At 47.4% G+C, this 25,478-nt stretch overlaps 1 protein-coding gene across 8 annotated transcripts in view; it reads right to left on the reverse strand.

The window, feature by feature from the left end:
• The window catches only part of NCAM1 (neural cell adhesion molecule 1), a 287,961-nt gene that overhangs the window by 67,856 nt on the left and 194,627 nt on the right, over positions 1-25,478 (reverse strand). For 5 of the 8 annotated variants that reach the window (XM_089773318.1, XM_089773319.1, XM_089773317.1 and 2 more), the window contains exons 2-11: positions 25,027-25,101; positions 22,450-22,668; positions 20,453-20,596; positions 18,438-18,575; positions 17,578-17,695; positions 16,752-16,921; positions 15,377-15,519; positions 8,639-8,668; positions 1,462-1,612; positions 57-241 (exon numbers count right to left, since the gene is read on the reverse strand). In XM_089773318.1, the coding sequence (XP_089629444.1) occupies positions 57-241; positions 1,462-1,612; positions 8,639-8,668; positions 15,377-15,519; positions 16,752-16,921; positions 17,578-17,695; positions 18,438-18,575; positions 20,453-20,596; positions 22,450-22,668; positions 25,027-25,101 (1,373 nt within the window). The remainder of the gene's footprint in view (positions 1-56; positions 242-1,461; positions 1,613-8,638; positions 8,669-15,376; positions 15,520-16,751; positions 16,922-17,577; positions 17,696-18,437; positions 18,576-20,452; positions 20,597-22,449; positions 22,669-25,026; positions 25,102-25,478) is intronic. The other 3 variants (XM_075909677.2, XM_075909676.2, XM_075909679.2) reach the window with 1 other exon arrangement.

A 25,478-nucleotide genomic window follows, 5' to 3' on the forward strand; every position in this document is an offset into this window, starting at 1 on the left:
ACCACCCATGAAGGCTGCACGTTCCTAACCCCTCCCCGAGAGACCCCCTTCCTCACCTCCAGGTAGCTGGCTGATGGGGTGTTGTAGATCTTGATGTTACTGTTGTTGGAGCTTGGGAGTAGCTGCCCATCCCGGAACCAGGAGATGACAGCCGCGGGGTAAGCAGACACCAAACATGTGATGTTCACTTGATTCCCCTCCCAGGTGTAGACTACCACGGAGCCCTGGAGCTTGGGGGCATCTGGGAACAAAGACAACATCCTCTGAGGCAACTGGAGAAATCAAGGCCCTTCCGCACCAGCCCACCCCACCCACCTAGGGATTGGGGGTTCTGTACTGCATTAAGCCTGGTGCCTGACCCCCTCCCCCACTCCTTGGCAGGGGAAGGGAGGGCTGTGGGGGCAGGGGTGTCATGGGCACGGAGTGCTTCAGAGGGGCAGCGGGCATTTCTCCCTCGGCAGCATGCTCGGGGCCTGTGGGCCTGGGTGGGCTAAGCTCCTGGGGGGAAGCGGAGCTGGCAGCGCATCTTGTGTCCCACACTGTCTGAGTGCTCAGAGCGCACTGGGGGACGCGCTACAAAGGGGACGATACCGTGGACCGGGGGATGTTGAGCTGAGGGCTCCTCAAGTCCCTCCAGGCCTGAGAGAGGCCATTCAGACACAGAGCTGGGGGAAGGTTTGGAACAGCAGCTCCTGCCGGGCCCATCCAGCGCATGAGGACTGAGAAAGATCCGGCCTCCCAGCTCCACATTCAGGAGGCACAAGCCTGGCCCACAAAGACCTCGGGCCATGCCACCAGAGGGCGTAAACCGGGGGGTGGGGAACCGTTTATGGGTTGGGGGTTGCTGATCCACAGAAAAATCAGTTGGAGGCCGCACACAAGTAAGAAGCCCTTGACTTAGGAGGAGAAACACTCCCCACACACCAGAGCCGAGAGGGGCCCAGACTAGGAGATTTTGTGCGCTCCAGCCCTGTGGGTGGCTGGCAGGGGAGCTGGGATGCCAGCAGGAGCTCCCTAATAGTGAGCCTCGAGGGCCAGATCCAGGCAAGCCAGAGGCTGCATCCGGCCCCTGGGCCTGAGGTTTCCCACCCCTGGTGTAAACGGATGTAGCTCAGGACCCGCACTGGAGTGATGCTGATTTACACCAGCTGAAGACACAAGGTCAATCGTTTGCACAAACAGAACTGTTTGTTGACCCTGCTTTGTCTTTCTAAATGGCCATAGGATTGGTTCTTCTCCCCCGAAACTGATTCTGGACGGTGCTGACTTCCATGACTTTTGCTGAAACAGAACAGGGCTCCCTGCTGCGTCACGAGCATCAGCCTTGAGAGACCAGGTCCTGCAGCCACCCGAGGCTCTCCCGAGCATCCTGAGGGGGAAAGGATCCCAGCTGCGTGCACCCAAACTCAGGGGGACACTTCACGATACCGCTCCTGCTGAAGACAAGAGCCCCTTTCTTACACTGCACTTCAAGGTACATGGCCTGGGAGTCTTGACCGATGGTGTTGCTGGCTGTGCAGACGTATTCTCCAGCATCTGTGTACTGAATGTCCTTGAGTGTCAGGGAAGACACTCGTGCGTGGGTGCGCACCACTATTCGCCCATCCAGGGTCTAGTCAGAAAGGAAGACAGAGTGAAAGACTGAGCCATCTGGGGCAGAGAGAGTGCAACGAGGCTGGGCCGCTGCGGCACCAGGTTTTAATCCGGGTCTATTCCCCATAAACTCTTCCCCCACCCCTCAATGCTCAGTACTTTAGAATGAACCCCCCAGCAAGCAGCTTAGAACTGTATCTCCTTGCTGCTGCAACCGCAAAGCACCAAAGAAGTGGCAGAGGAGTTACCTGTCCTATACTGGAACATGTGAAAAGGCATCTGGGTGAGAACAGTGGTGTCTCCTGTTGAGTCAGGCTCCTTGGCTGTGTCTACACTGGCCACTTATTCCGGAAAATCAGCCGCTTTTCCAGAATAACTTGCCAGCTGTCTACACTGGCCCCTCGAATTTCCGGAAAAGCACTGACGATCTACTGTAAAATCATCAGTGCTTTTCCAGAAAAACTATGCTGCTACCGGTCGGGCAAAAGTCCTTTTCCGTAAAACTGTTCCGGAAAAGGGCCAGTGTAGACAGCACAGATTTCTTTTCCGCAAAAAAGCCCCGACCGTGAAAATGACGATTGGGGCTTTTTTGCGGAAAAGCACATCTACGTTGGCACGGACGCTTTTCCGGAAAAAGTGCTTTTCCGGAAAAGCATCCTGCCAATGTAGACGCGCTTTTTCCGGAAATACTTATAACGGAAAACTGTTCCGTTTTAAGCATTTCCGGAAAATCATGCCAGTGTAGACGTAGCCCTTGTATGTAGAGTTACAATGCGAGGCTGGGCGGGCTATTAGCTAAGGGATTTCGCACTGTACAGGTTGAACCTCTGTAATCCAGGACTCCTGGCCCGGCAGATCACAGACGCTCCTGTAACAGAGCCATGGTGGCTGGGAGTCCAGTGATGGTGGGGAGGAGTAGCCAGGGCTAGGAGTGTAGCCAAGCCAGGAGTCCTGACAGGGCTGGAAGCGCAGCTGGGCCTGTGGCTAGGAGCCTGTCAGTGCCAGGAGTGTAGCTGGGCCAATGGCAGTGCAGCTGGCGGCCAGGAGCCCTGCTGGAGCCAGAAGCACAGGGGGGCTGCGGCAGAGGGGTCAGTGGCAAGAGGGGCTGGGGACCAGGAGCAGAATCAGGGGCCAGGAGTGGGGCTGATGGCTGGGAGAGGAGCACTGACCTCCCCATGTCTGGCAAACTCCCTGGTTCGGGACCACTCAGGTCCCGTGGGTGCTCCAACTTGTACTGCAGTCTTGCAGAAATCTGCGATTACTGTATCTATTGTTTTATGCCACAGTGACTCTACTGATCTCATTAGAGTCATTCTGAATTCACATCAGTGTAATGAAGCACAGAACCGGAGGCCATGCAGTGTGAAAATTCAGTGCTCCTGTCTGAACATGGCGCCGAACAGTGCAAGATTTGTACAAAGGATGGGAAAATATATGACCCTTGGAATACCCTTGCTTGAAGTTTTCATAGGATCTGTGATCGTAAAACAAGTTCTATAATGAGGTGACTGGCTGTAATCCAATTTAGGAACTGCTCTTACATGTGGGGTGTGTGTGTGTGTGTGTGTATATATGTTGAACAGAGAACAATTGGGAGCATTATATCCAGATTACAAGGCGTTCAAAGGGATTACAGCCCTCTCAGAATCACCCTATCTCTTCACAATTGAAATGTTATAACTCCCAACATCCCTGAACTGTAAGACTAGATCACTTAAGACAGGGTCTCCGAACCTCGATAACCATATAACTGTGTCTTTGTTACCTTTCCTCGCTCCTTGCTGCTTGTGCCTTACCCACTATTCCAATTTAAACTCTTCCGGAAAAGGGATGCAGATGAGACAAGTCGGAATTGCAAATGAAGCGGGGGATTTAAATATCCCCCGCTTCATTTGTATAAACATGGCTGCCGCTTTTCTCTGGCTCGGGGCTTTGCTGGAGAAAAGCGCCAGTCTAGACGGGATCTTTCGGAAAATAAAGCCTTTTCCGAAAGATCCCTTATTCCTGATTTTAAGGTGTGAAAACTTCCTATGAAAAAAGCGGCAGCCGTGTTTATACAAATATTTAAATCCCCCGCTTCATTTGCAATTCCGACTTGTCTCATCTGCATCCCTTTTCCGGAAAAGGGGTGCAGTGTAGACACAGCCCACGGGACACAGACCACACCTATTTGTTTGTGAAATGCCTCACACACTTCTGAGCACTGCCCACAAGTAAATGTCACACTCTTGTGGCTGAGTGTGCAAATGTGTGTCACGATTACAGCAGTGAGTACTCCAGAGGCCTAGCTAAACAGATTGACAATTGCAGACCACACAGAAACTCCAAGTCTTAGCAGAGACCTCTATTTTGATCTTCAGTACCCAGCACTTCCGGGGCTAAGGTCTCTTTTTGTTTAGAGACTGCAGCCTGGGAAAAGTTTCCGTTTGAAAGAATTAACATTTATAAGTAAAGCTGATGGTCCAACTCACAAGGAGGTGTGCTAAAATACATGCCACACTGTTTTTCCGTCTCTGTCTAAAAGCGCAGCATATTTAAACCTGTCAAGTTTCAGATCAAGAAGCAGAAAACTGATATCCATTAATAAAATATGGACACAATTCTGCTTTTCTCTCTCCTGTCCACTCTGCCCCAGGCAGGTTATCTGCAAGCTTGATAAACCCAGGCCAAGGCTAACAACTTTGCCCCTGTCCCTGGCACAGAGATGTAGCGCTCCATTTCTTGTACGTATGGGATAGTGCGCCAGTCTGGAGCAGTACATTTGGTAGCTTTACAGGAGCTGGGAACGGTTTCCTACTGAGGCATTAATCTATCACACGATCTGCTACATGTGGAACCCTATTTTTTCTTCTTTGCTCTCAGTGGACTACAAGACTGTCATAACCAAGATGGCGTCCAGGAACAAGTGAGTTTTGCTAACTGCGCTTGCATAGCTAGGTTTCGCAGTGTGATAACTGAACCGTAGCAGAGCTTTGACTGGATGCAGAGGGAGCGCATGGCTCCCACACACAAAGTTGTGTGCAATCAGCATTCACGTGTCCTTCCTTTACGTGCGATCACCTCTACGTGGATGGAAACTAACGGAATCTGGCAACCCTGTGTGTGGGCAATGGTAAACAAAATGTCTTGTGGGCATGCCTAAAACTTTGATGGCCTGCATGCATCCAGGTTGCCCACCACAGCTGTAAGAGCTTGTCTGTATGGTTGGGTGCCCGTCCATCCCATTTTTACTGGGACAGTCCCGTATTTAAGAGCTGTTCCTGGCATCCCAACTTAATAAAAACCAAACAAACAGGCACACCGTCGCATATTTCTCCTCTCCCCTGCAGGGCTGAAGCCACCAGCTGCCCCCCCATTGGTGTCCCATATTTGACATGGGGAAATATGGTCAGCCTACTACAGGGGGACACTAAGACAAATTAACCCAAATTAATTTTGGATTAATTTTGTGGTGGGAGAGGTCCAGGTTGGATATTAGGAAAAACTATTTCCCTAGGAGAGTGGTGAAGCGCTGGAATGGGTTACCTAGGGAAGTAGTGGAGTCTCCATCCCTAGAGGTGTTTAAGTCTCGGCTTGACAAAGCCCTGGCCGGGTTGATTTAGTTGAGATTGGTCCTGCCTAGAGCAGGGGGCTGGACTTGATGACCTTCTGAGGTCTCTTCCAGCTCTATGGTTCTATGATTCTATGAAATTAAATAAAGGAGTGAATTTAAAAGGGATTTTAATCTGTGAGGACACTCATTCAGAATTAAAGTGGTCTTCATGTGTTTACCTTAATTCACTTTTGGAAGTAACTGGCCAAATGGATCAACTGGCAAGCAAGAAACACAGCACGGTAAAAGTCTAGGTCTGTTGATGACAGCCCAGAAGATTTTACACTTTGTGATGATCTTTTCCCCATTCTTCCTAGATCCAGAACGCCACACATAATCCAGCACTAGGTGACTGATCAGAACTCAATTTACATATAATGCTAATATGAGGCTGGGCATTCTGGTGCAAAATATTGTACAATGATTTCTTTTTTAAATGCATAAGAGGGTCAGGGAAAATGAGAGAACCGAGAAGAATCCAAAGAAAGAGCTGAGGCTTTCAGCTCCCTGAAATGAAAGCAAATGGATCAGCGAAGCTTGGCCAAACAAATTAATATTTACCACCGAGAATGAAACGAGACGGTTGTGTGAAGGCAGAGCTGGTGAAATGTGTTGGAACCTAGAAGCCACTGTGAACACAGGCACTGGACTAAGGCCTGAGGGAGCTAGGTTTATTTCTGGCTTTGCTATGGACTTTATGTGTGACCTTGCACATATCTCTACCCCCGCTTTGTACTTATCATTAATAATGATACTCGCCTCCTCTGCACTACACTTTGAGATCCACGTATGAGAAGAGTGACAAATGACTTAGGTATTATTTATTCACTGATAAACAGGACGTGCAGTGCAGTGAAAGCATCCTACGTGCACACAGCTCCTAATGTCCATCCAAGTCAACATTGGGGCCTTGCTCTTGGGAGTCAGATGAGTTTGGCTATTGTGGACTATGAATTCTCATCAGATACCATGGCACTGTAACAATGTGGCATGCAGGTGGGGGGGGGGTCAAATCCTCTAATGCAGGGGTTCTCAAGTTTTGTGATACCGTAACCCCACTGTAAGTTGCTCACGACCCCCCGGGGGGTCGGGACCCACAGTTTGAGAAACAGCATAAACCAGCCCGGGACCTTCACCCTTTCTGTGGAGGTCTGCTAGTATGGACATCCACCGGGGCTAGTCACATTTGTAGTTTGCTGTTCAAACAAACAGCGCAGAAAACAATTTCCAATGGAAACTGGATTGAAGCCTACAGGCTATATCTATGAGATGGCGACTATTTCTGGTCACTGCTGACCCGGGTTAGTTTGTAACTTATGAGTCTTTCATAGCTCTCCTTATCCAGAGTCCCATTACCCAGAGTCTCTAGTTTAAAGGGGTCTTTTCAAAAGTTAATTTTCAGTTAGATTAGGTATCCTGGGATGCAAAGGCTAGTGGCTTTTGCTAAGGCAGAAGGATACAATACAACTCCCACCTGTGACCACTATGAACTTCTGTATGGTGAGCTAGGGGATTTTCTTACTCTGAATTCTGTCAGTGCAGCATGGTTTGGTCATTCACAGGGTATTAGATGCTATCACAAGAGCTGGCCTGGTTTTCAATACTCCAGAGCCAAAGGGACACCTCCTCCTATGTCACTGTGAGTAAGGAGAGCCTCAGGATGTAAGGTACAACACACACCCACCCCAAAAAAAACCCACTGCTTCTCACACACAGTGGCATCATTAGCAAAGTAACAAGCACCACTAGGCAGAGGCACCCTGAAATGTTGAACACAGTTGGAAAAATTCAAAGGAAGGAGATGAGAGAGCCATCCTAGCTCTGTGCTTTCATTATCCCAGTGGGAGTGCACTTAACTGGGAATTAGCACTGCCTTTCACAGATACCAGCAAGGCACCATTAATTTGGGACGTGATTGTATTGGAGTGGAATGTTTCAGATAAGTCTTGTTCACAACTTAAGTCTTAATAAGATTATCTGTTCCTCCTGTAACTGAGCATTTAGAATCTGTTGGTGATAATACCACCCTCTTTTGGTTCCTATCTGCTGCTAACTTCTGCCTTTCTCCCTTTCCCCAGTACATTCAGGGCTGGAATGGTGAGGATTTATAGGGCTATGCGGAATGACAGCATAGCTGATCAGAGTTCAGAAGCACCCGTCGCTAACAGCTGTTCCCCCTCCAAAGTATCTTAAGCAAGGGAAGAGTTTAATGCAATAAAGCATCTTTCACAGAACCCGCACTCAACAATTTTAGCAGTAAGGAAGAAAAATGATTTCATACCAAGTAAGCTTAGTAGCATTACTTTTGAAATTAAAAAGGCATGAGATACACAGCACTATGTATTAAAGAATATACAATTATAATATGAATTAACCAAGGCCTCAGACCTGAAACAACTGAAATTTGAAATTCTCCAGGAGAAGCAAGCATGAATATTAAACACCTCCATTTTCCATGTTCATGGTCCTCCAAAATACTACTTCAGAACAGGACTAGGTGTGTTTCCATCATCTTCACCTGAAATAAGTGTCTGATGGGCTTGGATAACAGCTGAACCTCACCTAAACCACATCACCCTCTCTGCTCCCTACTGGATTCAGATAAACAGGCAACCAAAGAATACAGAAGGCAAACACCATGCTCTAACCACCAGTGTTGTTCCACAGACAAGCCCCTGCCATTAGCTTGGGAATTAGTTCCCCGGGCATATTTGGAAGCAAGAAGTCTCTGTACAAATCATGAATATGTAAAAATAGAATATTTTAAATTCACATAATTTCATGTGAAAAATATCAAATGATCTGCCCCAAATTGTGTTGTATTTAAATGCATTTAATTTCTCCCCCCCAACTCCCTCTCCCCCGCCCCGAAAACGCCCCAGAGAGAGAATACAGTAAATTTAGTAATGGAGAACATTTCCTGGAGAAACACAGCCTGGAGGCATGTAATTGCATTGCTTTTGAGATGGAATGTGATGCAATTGTTCTTTAAGAGAAGATTGAACCTAATGAGAGCAATGAGCAAACAGGTGAGTTGGGCTGGAGTGGAGACAGCCAGGTTCTGAGTGGGAAGTTACTTTCCCAAGCCACATGGAAGGGAAAGGCTCATAATTCCAGCTAAGCGCCCCCTCTAGAGTGGCAATTTGGTTAACTGGCTTTTGTCTATTTGATTTCACATCCACTGAAAATTACAGCCTGGTTTTTTTAAATGGGAAGCAGGATTCTCACACGTGACTTCTGCCAGTTCCTGACACAGCTTGTTTGCTCATCCAGAGATGCATCGCTATAAGCCAAGCAACTTCTACCACTATCAGCTGATCTTTTATCTTTTTTAAAATACAGTTAAATTATTAATACTGATTTAGTCGGCTTGGTTACTGTACTAGTGGTGTGTTAATTTGTAATACTTTAAAAATCCTAAAGAAATTGGCTATTGCTCTGGTAATTTTATACCTCTTCCTTCTCGGGCCGAGTCCACGAAGCCTGGAAAAAACAGATATAAAACACAACAACACAGAAAAAAAGCAATAAAAGTTAAGTGTTGTGTTGAGGTAACATACTGTATGCATCACACTGCATTCTGTGCACATGCAGGCTCTAATTTAGATCACTTCTGAGAAGTCGGGGGTGTGGGGGGCAGATGAGGTGGGAAATAGCAATGATATTTCCATTTCCCAATATAACTTCAATTAGGATTTGCATTCAGCATTTTAATTTTTTGAAACTGATTTTAAGATGAATAATTAATCAAAAGCTAATGATAGTTGAAGACTTTGTGCTTCTGCTCTTGCACATTAAGCAACTGTATATTTTACTCTGCTACATCTCACCACTTCTATAAACATGTCCCAGCAGTGCTATGGAAACAACTCTGATGACCCAGGTCACTCAGTGCAAAGATATTTATAGAACTGGTTTCCTAACGCTGATTTTGTTGGTTGCACAGATACACTGGTTATTAATGCTTGCAATATTAATGCCGTCATGCATTTGTACCATTTTTACATGCATGCTGTGTCTGGAAGAAGAGTTCTCATATTACACAGCTGAGGAAAAATGTGAACTCCAGAATCAAACAACAACACAACAGCAATGAACTCTTAACTCCACTAGGTAATTCTTCAGCTAGCAGTGTGCTTAGGGATGCTCTCAATCCTTACTGGAGGTGTAAAAAACAAATAGCAGGCACTCTCCCCAAACATGCATTAGTCCTATCAACAAAGGTACATTTCAGAGCGAGCCATCAGTAGCATAGGCCATAAAGCACCCCGTTCAGGAAGACCAGAGATTTTGGGGTTCACTTTATCCAGCCATCTGTTTCATTTGCAGTTTAACCTGCTTCCATTCAGGAGTCAAAAATCACCTGCTAATATCACAGCTGTGAGAGTGTTACATAGCGTAGGACCCAAAGGCATGACTGTCGCTGACAGTTGGATGGTAGCGGTGTACACAAAGAACAGGAGACGGCAGAGACAGAGATGGACGTTCAGGAAATGAGGATGGGAAATACACCGCTGTTTCCAAAAAGCGTTCCATGAAATAAATGTGACCAGTAAACAAACTGAGACTGAAGGGCTAACATACAGTACAGACTTGCCTGATTTTCCATTCCCTCCTGTTAACTCATCAATTTCTGCACTAGTTGGAACTTCTGCATTTTGCTTCCAGACCCGAACATTTATATTTATCTGTATCCCAGCCACGCTCAGGTTCCTTGGAAGCCTAACAAGCCAGTTGTGCTTGTTACATCCTTGCTGAATATGTCTGGATTTACTGTGGCTGCTCCACAGAACGTTTATGCGATTTCCGTAGCTTGTTCCTTCACCCCAGAACACTCATTAGTTTGAAATCCCATTATAACAGGTTGCAGAGCTCACATATAAAATGCCTAGAGTTTTTCAGTCTGACATCATCCTAAGCCTTTTCCTGTGGCTTTATGCCAGTGCATTGCTTCACTGGCATTCTAGGCTACTGCACTTTGTGTCAGTGCATGGATCTCATTGCAGTCATGAGCTAATCTCTCTCCAACTGCTTTCACCTGAGGATGAAGGTTTTAATGAATCCAATTTGGGATGGGAAGGCCAATGCACCTGATACATCTGACATCTTCAGCAAGTGGTTAAAAGCAATTGTCTATCTTTCCCCTTGACTGGTTTTCAGTTCCTGCAAAGTTTGCAGGCAGATACAGGCGAGAACCCAGTTATTTTTCTCCAAGATTGTTGGCCTATTTCTGTGCAGCAGCCTTTTATACCCTCTGGGGATGGTAGCAGTTCAAAATTAACTAGCGTTGTAAATCTCAATCTTGGAGAGTTTCATGCTGACTGCCCAATTCCCCCAAAGACCAGGGGAAAGGGAAGCCTACATCTATGCTGCACTGGAGCAAAGGCGATCACAAGTTAAATAAGTTCTTAAGAAGTTGCTCCATTCTCATTGCATTCAAGCAATTAAACGGGAGCAACATAGAAAATAAGGGGTTCCCAGGAGAATTTAATGGAATGAACCCACATAATACATTCAAAATCATCCATACATTAATGTAATTAACAGCGGGGACACATTCCAAATCAAGTATGGAAATCCCATGCTGAAGGGGCACCACGTGCTTGAGAATCAGCCAAACCAGGGGTGGCCAACCCGCGGCTCGTGAGCTGCATGCAGCTCTTCTCCCCCAAAAGTGCGGCTTGCAAAGCCACTCCTGCGCCCCCCCCAAAGGGTCCCCGCCCCCAGCTCCTCCCCATGCTCGTAGCGATTCAAAATGGTACCCAAGATGGCGGCCACTGAAGGGAGCCTGATATGGCTAAAAAGCCTAAGCTTGTTTCTTAAAGGGGCAGCTGCCTCTTTTTTTCCCCTCAACAATTCAGGTGTGGCTCTTCACATTTTTTCCGCCGCTGTTTTGGCTCTCTTTGTAAAGTGGGTTGGCCACCCCTGAGCCAAACGAAGATTCTTGCCCTATTAAGAACAGCACCATGAGTAAAATTAAGGGCTAGATCCTTAGTATCTTGGCATAGCTCTACTGAAGTAAACGCAGCAGTACTGATTTACACCAGCAGAGAATCTAGTCCATTTTTTTAAATATTCTATTTCTATTTATTTACTTCCTGCATTTCACTCAGCCTGGGCCATAGAAAAGAACCGGTCACCCTTATCCACTATTTCAAAATGCTGCAGAGAGAAATGCTGAAATTCCAACAAACAACACATTCTGTTCCCACTGAAAGTCTTTTCAATTAATTTCATTAATATATCCCCAGATATTAACCAAAATGGGTTATTTTTAAGAAAATAAAAACAATTTGGGGTCTCAGCTACCCTGAAGCACTGATCATGCCAACAAAGTCCTGAAACACGGGGAGACGGAGGTGCTGGCAAATTCTTAGAGTAGCACCGATACACCTGTGCAATTCACCCTAAAAGAGCTATCAATCAAACTAGAACATACACCCCCCCTTTAGCTAAACCGTTACCTACAGGACGTGGGTCTTAGTTAATTCAGGAAGCATGAGTTTTGCACAAGCTTCTTCACTTCAGTAACTGCAGACCTTATAAGAGAGCCTTGTTGATAAGAAGGTGGCTTAACAAGATGATGTTGACACATCTACTAACAGCACAGGAGGCGGCAGAGAATTCAGGGTAGGATCACTATAGTCTGGAATTATCATTCCAGATTTTAGTTATTTGATTAGGGAAAGACTCAGCATGGAATTATATTGGCAGGAATCATTACCCTTTATTCTGTGTATCCACTGAAATGCAAAAATGAGCCTGGATGTTTATCTAACATTCCAAAGGGCTTTCCTAAATCAGGGGCAAGGAGAGCTTGTCAGGAGTGGATTTAAGAGGACAGCATGTTTTTGGACCTTTTCTGCGGTGTGTTTTCACACAACCACACTGGCAGAAAAAAAGTGATGGCACTGCACGAGGCTGACATCCTCCTCCTGCTGGCTTTTTAGTTAATTTCAATGCACTCGCATCCGGGAGTAATGGGCCAGGATTCATGCTTGGCAGAAGCAAAGCTTTTCATCTTCCTAAACCAGCTTTGATTTGGCCCAAACCTCTCTCTCACTCTCTGAAGTGCGATGATTAGGTAGGATATGGCGAAGTGCTGGCACTCCTTACAAATGCAGCATTCCCACAGTGAGAGCTAGGTATGGTGCCACCCATAATCACCCTCCAGGGGGAAACTAGCACAAAGCTCTCATTGGCTGACAGAGCAGAGCAGAAGGCACTGACTCCCATACGGACTAATGAGAACATGTGCATGTTCTCTTTGGCAAGCCTCTCTCATATGTTTTTAGGCAGATGGTAACATGCAATGCAGCTTCTGATGAGATGCTAGGGAGCAGTAATTCTTTGGTATACACCTGGCCAGCCTGCCACGAGCCTCAACAAGATTTTAATAGAAGATACTATAGAAGAGACTATAGAAGAGGACATCATTCTCTGCATACAGTGCACCTGAGAATCTTGTACTGGAAAACTTCTTTTGTGCATAAATGTCTAAGACACTCAGTTAATGTTTCCTGGGCTTGTGTGTAAGGTAACAGCCTGGTTAATGACAGACTCCATCTGGAAATCTGATAGGAATCCTTTGGGGGTCTTGTATTTTTTGTTATATACATTTATTTATTGTGTTTTTAAAAAATGTTGTAAGCCACCTTGAATATTTTAAATAGAAGGGTGGGGCAAAAATATTTTAAATAAATAAATAAAATCAATAAAAATGGGAAATGTGACTGTACTGTCTCTGCATTTGAAACAGTGAAGCCTGAACATACCAGCATATACCAGATCAAAATTAACTTTACTGCATCCTAATCACTGTCCTGCAAGAGTAACAAAAGAGAGTAGGCTAAAATATAGATAGCAGCATGCCCCAACTGCACAGGTATTCCCTCTTGTATCATTCAAAAAGTGACGATTCCGTTCTCCAGCACAGCAGTGATAAATACTCGAGGGAAGACAAACAAGGTTTTCCAAATCAGTAGCAGACCACTGATTACACTGATCCTTCCTTTTGGGCTATCTCTGCTAGCTAAGTTCTGTATCAGAGACAGGCAGAACTTGATTGCACGGTATTATAGACATGCCCTTATAGTTTGCTACTGTCCAGAATTCGCCTGGGTTAGTTGTTTCCCAATTGGTAAATTCTTTGAGACCGGGATGTACAGTAAAATTGCCAAAGTGACTTAGGTGCCTAAAACCAACATAGGCACATAGAGATGGATTTTCAAAGGTACACAGGTACTCCTATTTAGGTTCCTAAGTATCTACAGGCCAATGCCTAAGTTACTTGTGACTCGGATGCTTCTGAGAACAGCACTCTGTCCCAAAGTCAAGGGTTAGCTGTTTCTCTGAGCTTTGCCAGTAGAAGGTGGTAAGGTGTTGTGGGAGGGTAAAGAGATCTGGGAAGTCACTTTCGGGCCATTTTGACTTGCAGAGTTTTCGGATGTCTGTACCATTAATCTGCACCTAAAGCATTTCATGTAAGCTTCTATAAAACAGGAATCAATCATATAAATACCTGCCTAACGCACTGGGGATTTATAAATAAAACAACCAACCCTGGAATGAGGGACTCTGCCAGTACAACAGACATATGGTAATAGTTTGAATTTCCTATCTACATAAGAAACTATCTGAAAATGCACCATAGTTCCTTAATATAGATCACTGACTTAAACAGCTTCAAACAGGATATGTGAGAGTCTCAAAAATAGTTAGCAGTTTTGCAGCTGAAATCTCATTAGCTAAACTGGGCTAGACAAGCAGAGGAAAACGGAAACAGCAAGTTCCTCTGGGAGATGTCTCTGCAATTTAGTCTTCTGTTTGCAGTTTCCACTCACTACACAGAAATTCTTTACCCGAGATGCAGGAAATCAAGACTCCAGATCCCACTGACATTGATCTCCCAAACACCCTTTCTGGATGGAAGCAAACCTGTGAATACCCTGGTCCTGTTGCCCCAATGCAATAGAGGTGTGTGCCAAACCCCACTGAAAGCAACAGGATTTTCCCCCTGAGTTCACTGAGCTACAGACTAGGCCTTCGATGGAACTCAATGGAACTTATTCTTTCCTACAGGGGAGAGGGAAGCCTGGTTGTTTTTGGCATCTCATCCATCAGCAATACACTGAAAAGAGAAGACAGGTGGCACAGAAGGCCCATCTAAAAAGTGAGAGTTACTGTAGTAATAGGTAGTGGGATGGTTCTAAGACAGTGTCTTGTTCATTCTGTGTTTCTGACATGCACTCCCAATTCCCCTGGTCTTCATACTGACTGTGACCAGCAAAGGGTTCAGGCTATTAAACCCTTCAAGTGGCCTGACATGACAAAGTTAGCAATAAGCACTGTCTAGTTTACTATTTGCACAAAGGTATCTCAGTGCCAACGCTAGGTTCTCCCTTTTTGCTCAACTGCCTTTTATGTGACTCTCAGACCAATGGACAGAGGTCTCCAAATCTCCACCTGTTATGCCCCTGCAACAGCTAGTGGCAAATCAAGCCAAAAGGATTATTTACAAAAAAAACTGCTAATTATTTTTGCATTTAAAAACAAAGTGATATCAGTACGTGATACAGGCGAACAGTACAGGCGAACACAAAGGCACCCAGGCGTTTGCACCCAGAGTACGTGCAGTAGGAGTGTACGATAGAGGAGGGAAGAAATAATTAACAGGCTCATTTTGGTCCACAGCATCTTTGAGCAAAGCCTTTTTCCCCAGGAAGGTTCTACACCATGATGAGGTCACTGAGCACACTGGAATCGGGCAACCATTTCCACCCACCACAGTGGAACCAAGGAGGGGGCTGTTTCCTGGACATTCCTGTGAAAAGGAGCCCCAGTTTGGTGCTTTAAACACACCTGTCTGAATGTCTCAGTAGCAAAAACTAAGGAGAGAGAAAGAAACATGGTGAGGCAGCTTCTCAGCTACAACAAAAGTGTCTGGATCTACTGATTACAATGGAGCTAGGCCAATGTACTACAATGGAGCTAGGCCACGGCTCTCACAGGCGCCTTGTACTGCAGTGCAGGATCTTATAGTGGACAGAAAGGGGGATTCACCAGGATTTCAGTGTGCATCTGCATGACATCATCATGTCTTCTGGCTCAGCAGACACGAGTGGGAGGCATGGCAGACATGAGCTGCTCTGAGACAGGTTACTGAGGACCTGTCTTTGGGAGCCATTATACCTTCTCTTCATTGCTGATGTTCCGGGTAGAGGTCCTCCAGGTGATGGAAGGGATCGGGTCCCCGGAAGCCTCACAGGTCAGCGTGATCTGGTCCTCCAGCTCCATGGCAGTTTTGTTCTCCACATAAGTGATTTTGGGTTTTGCTAGAAAGGGAGCACAAGGGTTTCTTTAGTCCAGTGTCTCCCAATTTTATTTGACCACGGAACCCTTTTAAACTCGGAAGAATTTCAAGGAACCCCTGCAGCCGGGGGGGGGGGGGAGTGGACCAGGGAGACCTGGGGGCCAAATGCGGTCACGCATGTCCCGAGTGGGCTTTGGAAATGTGGAGTGGCAGCGGGGGAAGGGAAGTGTTTGAAAGCCAGCGGGGAACCAGAGAAGGAGCCTGCGTCTTTGCGCGCCAGCTCCTCTCTGTCTCTTTAAGAGGGATCGAGTTCTCACGGAACCCTTACTTTCACTTCACGGAACCCCAGGGTTCCGCGGAGCACCATTTGGGAAACACCTTTATCCCCTGCTAAGAAGCGAGGCTGCCTAGCATTAACGACATCTGAACGGAAACCATCAATTAGACAGAAAAGACTTGTGCATTGCTACTGACAGGGAGAACTGTGGCAGCAGGCAGCATGGGGTACCCTCCCCTCCTCAAGGCCTGCAAGCCTTGGCTTCCAGTTTGGCAAAACTAAAAATGGGCCCCACTCAGCCTCTAGAGAAAGCACACCCAAGCCAGTTGTTACATCAGGGCCATGACCGTTTAAAGAAAGCTGGGAAGGAGTCTAGAAAAGCTTAGGCTAATTTTTGTGTTTTGATGACCACCTTTGTATTACCTGCTTTTTTTTTTAAAACTCAGATCTCTGAAGAAAAAAAACAGCCTGTGATAAATGGCAATAAACAACTGGAAGGAACTGACCATTTCAAAAGGGCTAACAATAACATTTTCCCTCATGCAGTTGAGGGTGAAATTCACCCTAGTGTACAGCTATCAAAAGTCCCTCTCAGATCCTAAAGGCTTGACTGAATGCCCACAGAAATGAAAGGTAAAGTCTTCCACTGACTATGGAGTCAGACCTAAAAGCTGAGCACTGTGCACCCTAGTGCTGACCCCCGAAGGGGAGTGGATTTCAGCCATAGGAGATGGGACATGAAAGAGCTTCAGTATTTGACAGTGACCATCAGCATTTCGTGCCTAGTAGACAGTGTAGCATTGGCAAGGAGACTGACAGTATAATTCAGCAAATGCACCCAGTGTGTTAGCCAGACATGACTGTTGGCTGGTTCCAGTTTACAGCAATGAGTTGCCGACGGTGAGCTGGGCTCTTGGATAGTCCGTAGGGAGTGAGGGGTGAGAAGGTGCTATATGAAGCCTGTTACTGCTGTTTACCAAAGACTTTGAGGTGGATGATCGCTTCCTTCTGCCCAGCCTTGTTCTCGGCGGTGCAGGTGTACTCCGCCTCATCGCTCTTCTCCACTTTCTTGATGGTCAGCTCGGAGCCATCGTAGTTGAAATCGTACTTCTTGTCATTGTCTCTCCTTTCTATCAAGTCCCCGTCCCTGCAGGGCACAAAGCAAGCAGATGGGATGGGAAGGGTTTTAGAACTGGCTGGGTTGGATTTTAGAACTGGCTGTATTTTAAAGACTAACACTTTTGTTTTGGGGGGGGAAGTTTCCCTATGGTGTCATCTGTCTTACATTCCAACCATCTATTTTCCTCCTTCAGTTGCTTCCTCTCTACGCTTGCTTTGGGGCCCCAGGTCATGTAGTCCTTCTTCTGTAAATATTCCCATGGCCAACCAGAGGAGGTGGTGTGAGACCCTTGCTCTCCACCCAGAACTCCACCTGCTACCCCTGCAGCAACATTCTGAGCCACTGTCTGCTCAGGCCTTAACACAGCAGGACTCCACGCTGACCCTCGGACTGCCATGTGACGTGTGTGAAGACCTGCGGGCAAAGGGTGCTAGAGATGGCTTCACTGCAGCATATTGCTATTAATGCTGCTGTTATAATTACGGATTAAAGACAATCTGTTAAAACATTTCAATTCTCTGATTTTGCTACGAAAAATGAGCCCATGATATTCCAGCTAAAATGGACTGTCCCGTGACTAGCTCTGTTCAGTCAGAAGTATAGAGAAACTGCACTCGCACTGAGTGCCTCAGCTAAAACCTCCATGCGCATAAACCGAGTGAACTCTGCTTGAAGCATCTTACTTTTTCCAGCTCATGGTTGGCTCAGGAAAGCCATCAGCATTGCACACTAAGGTGACAGACTGACTGAGATTGGCCGTAGCATTCATGGTGCTCTGCCGGGCACGGACAGAAGGAGGCACTGAAAGAAAAAGAAACTGAGTTAGAGGCAGGTGGAAAGAAGCAGATTAAGGATGTTATGCATCAGGTAATTGACTAATCGAATTAGTCGATAGGGCGCTTCCTCCTTTGAAGTGTAGCCACAGAAAGCATTGTGTGGAGCCCGGGGTCAGCTGAGGAGTCCCCAGCTGATCCTGGGCTCCATGTGGCGCTGCTGCCTTGAAATGCCGCATACAGCCCCAGGCTCCAAGTGGTTTTGCCACTTTGAAGTACCCCCTCTCCTCCCCACAACCCCTTGCTGCCTCTATCTGATGTTGACTAGTCCTTCACATCCCTAAACCAGATACCAAAGTTTTCTGCCCTCTGTGATACAGATAAAAGTCAATGCAGTGAATCACAACCTTGCTCCAAAAGGTCCACATCACCTGCAGGGTGGGAAGGAGGACAACCCATAATGCATAGATGATGGTACGATGGACAAAACCATCTTGACTCAAATGAGAGCCATCTCTCACTTTGAGCTATGAGACATTCAAGCCTACTCCTGACATGATAATTTCCTGTAAACATCTTGTAAATGCCAAATCGATTTCATGGTTGTGTTTATTTGACACAGCAGAGTGAGATTAATAAGCCTCATGGATCATGACTCTGACAGTTCACAGGTGAAGTGATGATCGTGTCCCCTTCCAAGACAAGGGCGCAGCAGCCTGTAACTCAAGCAGCCCAGGTCTCCTCCACGGCCAGGACTCCACGCTGCTCACCATTCACGATGACCTGAATATCCTTGAAATTGACCTCCCCACGAGCCAAGATTCTGCCCTCACAGCGATATGTCCCCTCATCTGTTTTCTTGATTCCCCGGATTTGCAGGTAATTGTTGGACAGGACTATAAAACGGACTAAAAGAGACAAAATGAAGCGTCAATCAAGGATCATTTAGAGAGATCTCTGTCATCAGTGGGCACTTCTCCACTCCCCCTTATAGCTTGGAGACAAAGCTTAATGTAATGTAACTTCCTTTTCCATCAGGGTAATGAAAGTCACTCTCATAATCAGATCTGACATTGCCAGGAAAGAACTCATCCAGGAGAGACACTCTCACACAGCAAGCAAAGAGGCAGTGGGGATAACTGCTTTGTTATTTTACAAGCAGCGCTTTTATTTTACTTTAAGTTTAATCAATACCTGGCTTGGGCCAATGAACCATTTTCTATTTATCTCCCAAGAGATGAGATTCTGGTTTGAAACAACTATAATACCTAGCTCTCATAGAGCACTTTTCCTCAGGAAATCTCAAAGCCCCTCACAATTTGTTAGTGGGTGTATCCTTGCATCATTGCTACATGGCAGAGAGGGGCTATAGCCCATTTTCCAGATGGGGAGCGCAGGCACAGGCTGGCTACTACATGACACATAAAAAATCATATGTGGGTCCTGCAGCTTAGCAGGACCGGGATGGAAGTTTCCATCCTAGCTGTACCTTGTACCCTGCAAACACTGGGCTTTATCAGCTTTAACCCATGTCTTGAACTGGGAAACTACTAAGCGGTAAACAAGTTTGACCTCAGTCTCAGCTCATAGGAGTGATAAGAATGGCACTGAGCCAGTACACACACACCCGGTAAACAACTGTAGTATAACTGGTGTAGGGAGTCCCGTGCCTGGTGAGTCTCACCAGGGACCTAGACCTCGGAAGGTGCCCTGGATTCCCCCAGCTGGAACCACGTCCACTGCGGCTTGGTGCGAGGTGACAGGAACGGGACTCCCCGCAAACTGAAGGGGTGTAAGCATTTCTAAGTGCCTGTTACTCTCTTATGCATTGCTCTGCCTGTGATTGATGTGTCACTTTGCGGTAGCTGTGTAACCATTTGTCAGTATTAACCCTGTAACAGTAGTGATGTAGTGAGATTAATAAAAGCAACTATCCCTAATCAACTCTGTTGTGAAGCGAATCCATAGTCCTGTTTGGCCATGCCTCTGTGAGCTGACACCATGAATAGCCCAACATTTCACAGGGAGGCTGTGGCAAAGCAGTGACCTGAACCCAGGTTGCTCAACTCCTAGATTAGCACTGCAACCACTGGTCACGCCACAACTGTGCTTCCTGGATGCCTAGATTGAGAGGAGCTGGGGAATGCTATAGAGGCAATAGTACTCACCTGCCGGGATGGGAGGGGAGTGCACTGGAGTGACAACAGCCCAAAAAATGCACTGATGAGTTCCACTGCGTGCTGCTCTCCAGCTCAGCATAGGGGGAATGGAAGCGCTGTAGCTAGGACAGGCTAGCTACTTGGAGTCTTTACATCCACACTAGATCTCTCTTTCAAAATCATATGCTCTATTTCATGGGTGGAAAACCTAAGTCCCAGGGATCAGATGCAATTCCTGGCTTGCCTGGATCCTGCCCCAGAGGCTCAGGGCTCCCCCACCAAGCACTGGGGAGCCTGCGCTGGTGCTTCAGCCCCTCCACCATCCCACTGCAGGGCTGGAGCACACACAATCTACCATCCTGGCCCCATGTGCACTTGCATGCAGCCCCTGGCTGATTTTTCTGTGGGTCAGCGGCCCCCAGCCCCAGCCCCACAAGAAGTTGTGTTTTAATGCAACCCATAGGTGAGGTTCTCTGGCCTGTGCTATGGAGATCTGAATAATCATAATGGTCCCAGAAGGCCAGACCTAATGTGTGCCATTTTCATTTCACTGCTATGAATTCCCTCTGCCTACTTGTCCTTTTGCCCCCCGGCCTTGGGAGTGCCAAAAATCTCTCATTCCTTACCATCTTTTTTCAGGACAACGTCCCTGTCCTTATGCTTCCACATAATGGTGGGAGGCAGCGAGCTGACCACATCACATGTGATCACAGCATCTTCCCCCTCCTGGAACTCCTGAGGGGTGGGCGCATTCTTGAACATCAGCTTCTCTGAAAGTAACGAGAGTGACTGGACAGTGGAGCTGCTGCCCCAGCAAGCTGTGGGGACCACCTGAATTGCAAGGTGCCCTGCCAACTGAAAGCACTGATGAAACAATGATACATGCGCACAAACCCACCCGCGATGCTCATGCTACTGTAACAACCTGTACAGCTTGGCATTAGCATCCCCCACTGTGCTATGGGAACTCTATGCTCGTTACACACCGAGAGGCAACTGGATTCACAGGAGTGTCCATATTTAGAGGTTGTATTTTGGGAAAACCAAATGCAAAGCCTCTCAGCTGGGAGGGAAGCAAGAGCTATCATCTGTATCTGCAAAAGTGGTCCATGGCTAAGAACATATTTACAGGGCTCTTGCTATAATAGCTTTGCCTGACAAGAGATACTAAGGGCCTCTTGGATGCTGGATTCTACTGCACCATAAGTGGTCCCTGTGGTGCTCTATCCCTAACCCTGATCCTGCCACATCCCAACACTGATCAGGTACACTGATCCTTGCTTATCCCCCAGAAATTTATGGCACATTGGGCTCTGCCGCCACACCTACCCAGGTCTCAGAGTAGCGAGTCTAGGGGTAGTTCCTCTGCAGCAGCACAGAGGCTACAGAAGTGGCCACCACAAAGCTTGTTGTGGGGAGGGACAGCTGAGGTAGGCTGTCTTGCCAGTCTATCTACTATGCAGAGACCATGGATAAGAGGTGAGAAAACAAGCTATGCATGTCAGAGCCAATCAATCCCTTGCTTTATATGTGACCCACCATTAAACAGGCCAATAGGGCAGAGTCGCTGAGTGGCATGAGGAGTGTTAGGAATGGTCTTCCTGGCCCTGAATCCTTCAGCTTAGCTTGTGGATTCCTTTGCTTGGCCCTTGGCAGTGGTACAGGGCAGGGACCATTCACGTAGCTAGAAGTAACCCTGAGGCCAAGCTCCCGGTCTCTCCAATAACAGTATGTGGCTCACACCAGCAGGGCTTGGCTTGGATGAAAGAGCAAGAATTGGAAGGGCAGCAAATGAGAAATGTGGCTCTGAGGCCAACCTGACGAATCACAGGGGTAGCAGAAAGGCAAAATGGACTTTGTAGCCTGGCCTGGCTAGTGATGTAAACACTGCCCATAAACGGCTTTTCAAGGCTTGTTTTTTCTCAGAAGCACTGACAACTGAGAGTGAGCCAGCGGGGCCAACAGCCACCGTGGGCCCCAAAGCGAGGTGTGTGTGGGGCTAGGCTCCTCACCTCTAAAAGGGACAGGACCTTGGACAGAAGGGGCAGGGCTGAGGGCAGTCAGCCCTTACCACTGCCCAGACCACACCACACCCACCTCACCCCCAGCCCTCAGAGCCACAGGGAGCAGCTCTGGAGGCAATTAAAAGGGGCGTGGGGCTCCAGCCGACACAGCTTCAGTAGAGACAGCCAGGAGATCTGGGCCCCTTTGAATCTCCAGGCCTGGGGTAATTACCTCCTTTGCCCTCCCTTGTCGGCGGGCCTGGGGTGGGGTATCAGATAAACACCACGACTCTCTCCTTTCCATACTCCCTTGGTGGGACAGATTCTTTTTTTCCCCACTCTCCCCATCTCTCACAGACCACCTCTTCCTCTAACTTCTCATGGGTGAGGGCCTCCTCACAGGCTCCTTCTCATTGGTGTCTCTCCACACACTCCTTCACAGTCAGTGCTGGCCCATCACTGCTAAGGGAGGAATGGGCTCCACTTCCCAGTCTGTCTGGGATGTGGTTCCCTTTTCCAGACACCACGCACTAGACAGGGCCATGCCTCCCCAGAAAGTCCCTTGGACTCCCCTCACGAGAGCCAGACTCCAAAGCAGGCTCCCGCAGCCGTGCTCTTACGGAAGATTTTCACGTTGACTGTGGCCTCAGAGTCGCCCTCCTCCTCACTGGTGAGGACACACTTGTAGATGCCGGCGTCATCGATGTTGGCGTTGTAGATGGTGAGTGTGGAGGAGAAGTCATCGTTCCGTACCACCGAGATGCGCTGCTGGTTGGGCGTCAGCTTCTCGCCATTGGGAGAGAACCAGGAAATATCCTTGTCTTTGGCTTCCCCAGACACTAGGGAAGAAACAAAGCACATTGGGCCTGCTTCCTCTAAATCAGCCAGGGCCTTGGGATCCATCACCTGCCGGACTGCTAGAAGGGCTAAGACTAGGCAATGGATTTCCAACACCCAAGCAGTGTGGGGCGGGCTCAGGAAGGGGTGGGGCATAGTCACTGAGCTGGGTTTGTGGGTGTGCTTATTGCTTACCAACCTGAGGGGGCATGTTTAATCCCCCCCAGATTTGTACACAAACCCAGATGACAGAGAGCTAATCCCAGCAGCATTTTGCACATTATACACCATGTTCTGGCTCCACCAGGCACAGGTCCCCACTTTCATAGTAAGACATCCATTGGCTGCTGCCCCGTGGGGCCAAAAGAAACAACTGCCCATTTCAGGCTTTCAATACATCCCTGTGGTCCCCGATCTCCCACTCCACAAAATCTCCCTGTTTGCCGGTTGTGCTGGGGCATCGTATTGCAAACCAAGCTGGTTAAGTTGCTTACCAGCACGTTAGGCAGATTAAACCTGCTCCTGCATCCAATGCAAATCAGAGCAGCTTTTAAGGACCTGCCTCCTGCAGCTCAAGCCTCAGTGTTGCCTCATGGCAGCTTCCTTATTTGTGACAAATTCCTCTGAAAGAAGGGAATTTAACCAGTCCCAAAATGTGCAAAAGCCCAGGTGGAATCATCACAACAGCACTTACTCAGACGCTTCACAGCACTGTATGGACATTAACAAACTGCCCTATGGCTGAGCAAACCTGAGTTCCATGACCTCCTCCCTTGCCCTGAAGAGAAGATGCTCACAGAAGTCGGACACTCCACCACTGGGACTTGGCTCCAAGACGGTTTGCTCCGTGTCATGTTCTGGTTAACGGGTGACTTGGGATCATTTATTACCATGGCAGTGTGGCACCCAGATACCCAGCTAAACCAGGACAGCGGCTTTTAAGGGGCTAGTAGCACGGGGGTGTGCTGCAGAAATGGTGGTACCGCGTAAGCAGCGATTCATAGGCTGGGGTGGACATTGTGCCTGCTGGTTCTTTCACTCAGCTGGTGGCAGGAAGGATGATATTGAAACAGCAGGATTCCCAGTGAATTAAAATCTCCAGGGGCTGAGCTGGAGATTTTCCAGGCTGCCTACAGGGCTTGGAACCCTAGCTCCCTTTTCAGTTGTTGGATATTGGGCATCAGAATCATGCAGATGATTCTGAATATCTTGGCCCTAAGATTAACTCCTCTAAAACGAAAAAGCCCAATGCCAGAGACAGATGTGACGTAGCACATTTCTGTCGCATCCCTGCTGGGTTTGAGGATGGCTCATTTGTAGGTTGTTTTATTGTTACAAATACCCGCCAGGAGCTGCCTTCTCTTCCCAGCTCAAGAGGCGCCTTTATTCTCTCAGGGTATGTCTACACTTGCACCCTGTTTCAAGAGAGGGATGCAAATGAAGACATTCGAAATTGCAAATGAAGCCGAGATTTAAATATCCCGTGCTTCATTTGCATATTGGCATTATGGCGCTATTCTGAAATAGTGCTATTTTCAAATAATAGACACTTTTAAGATGCAGTTATTTCAAGAGAAAACTTTTCTCTTGAAATAACTGGTAAACCTCATTGTATGAGGAATAAGGGTTATTTTGAGAGAAGGATTTTCTCGCGAAATAACCGCGTCTTAACAGTGTCTGTTATTTTGAAATAGCGCCGTAACGCAATTATGCAAATGAAACATGGGATATTTAAATCCCAACTTAATTTGCAATTTCCAATGTCTTCATTTGCATCCCTTTCTCGAAGAGGGTGAAAGTGTAGACCAGTGTCTCCTAATTTTATTTGACCACGGAATCCTTTTAAACTCAGAAGAATTTCGAGGAACCCCTACAGCCGGGGGGGGAGGGGGGGGGCGTGGACCAGGGAGACCTGGGGGCCAAATGCAGTCACACATGTCCCGAGTGGGCTTTGGAAATGTGGGGTGACAGCAGGGGAGGGGAAGTGCTTGAAAGCCAGCGGAGAACCAGAGAAGGAGCCTGCATCTTTGCACGCCAGCTCCTCTCTGTCTCTTTAAGAGGGATCGAGTTCTCGCGGAACCCTTACTTTCACTTCACAGAACCCCAGGGTTCCGCGGAGCACCATTTGGGAAACACTAGTGTAGACATACCCTCAGTCACCTTTGCGATTACACCCGTGAGTGTTTTCGATCTGCTTCAATTACAAAACTTAAGGCCCTCCCATAAAACAACAACATGGAGAACTGAATGCCATGTCCCTATATGTCTCCATACGTCCGGGGCTGAGGGGAGGGGTTTCCTAGAAGTGGTTCAACAAGCACTGATGTAAAAGCCTGACAGCAATAGGAGCTAGCACTCACCTTGACATAAGAAGAATTTGGATTCTCCAACGCTGATCTCCACCTGACTTGGGACAATATCCACTTGTAGCGACACTGGGAAAGAGCACAAAGCAGGCGTTAGACAACTGCTGGCATCCAGCAGAAAACTATCCTGCCTCCTGAGACTTAGTCAGCTCAGTAGAGGAAGGGTAAGGGTTCTTGACCCCAGTTTCAGTATTCGAATAGACACCGCCTTCTATCCCTAAGGATCTCAGAGAGTCTGTAACAATTTGAGCCATTCCTCCCTCTTCCTGTACCTACACAGAAAGGCAGCATTACCTGCACACCAAGGTACATGCTGCGTGTCATCCTTGGAGATGGACTTCCCTCACTCCATTTGGCACCCTTTTATTTATTATTGAATCACTCGGAAAGCATTGTAGAAGAAGGGGGCTAAATGAAAAGATGGTGGTGGTGTAGTGGGCTTGATA

The sequence above is a fragment of the Pelodiscus sinensis genome, chromosome 25 (genome assembly GCF_052426305.1).
Source record: "Pelodiscus sinensis isolate ZL-2025 chromosome 25, ASM5242630v1, whole genome shotgun sequence".
Taxonomy (NCBI): Eukaryota; Metazoa; Chordata; order Testudines; family Trionychidae; genus Pelodiscus; species Pelodiscus sinensis.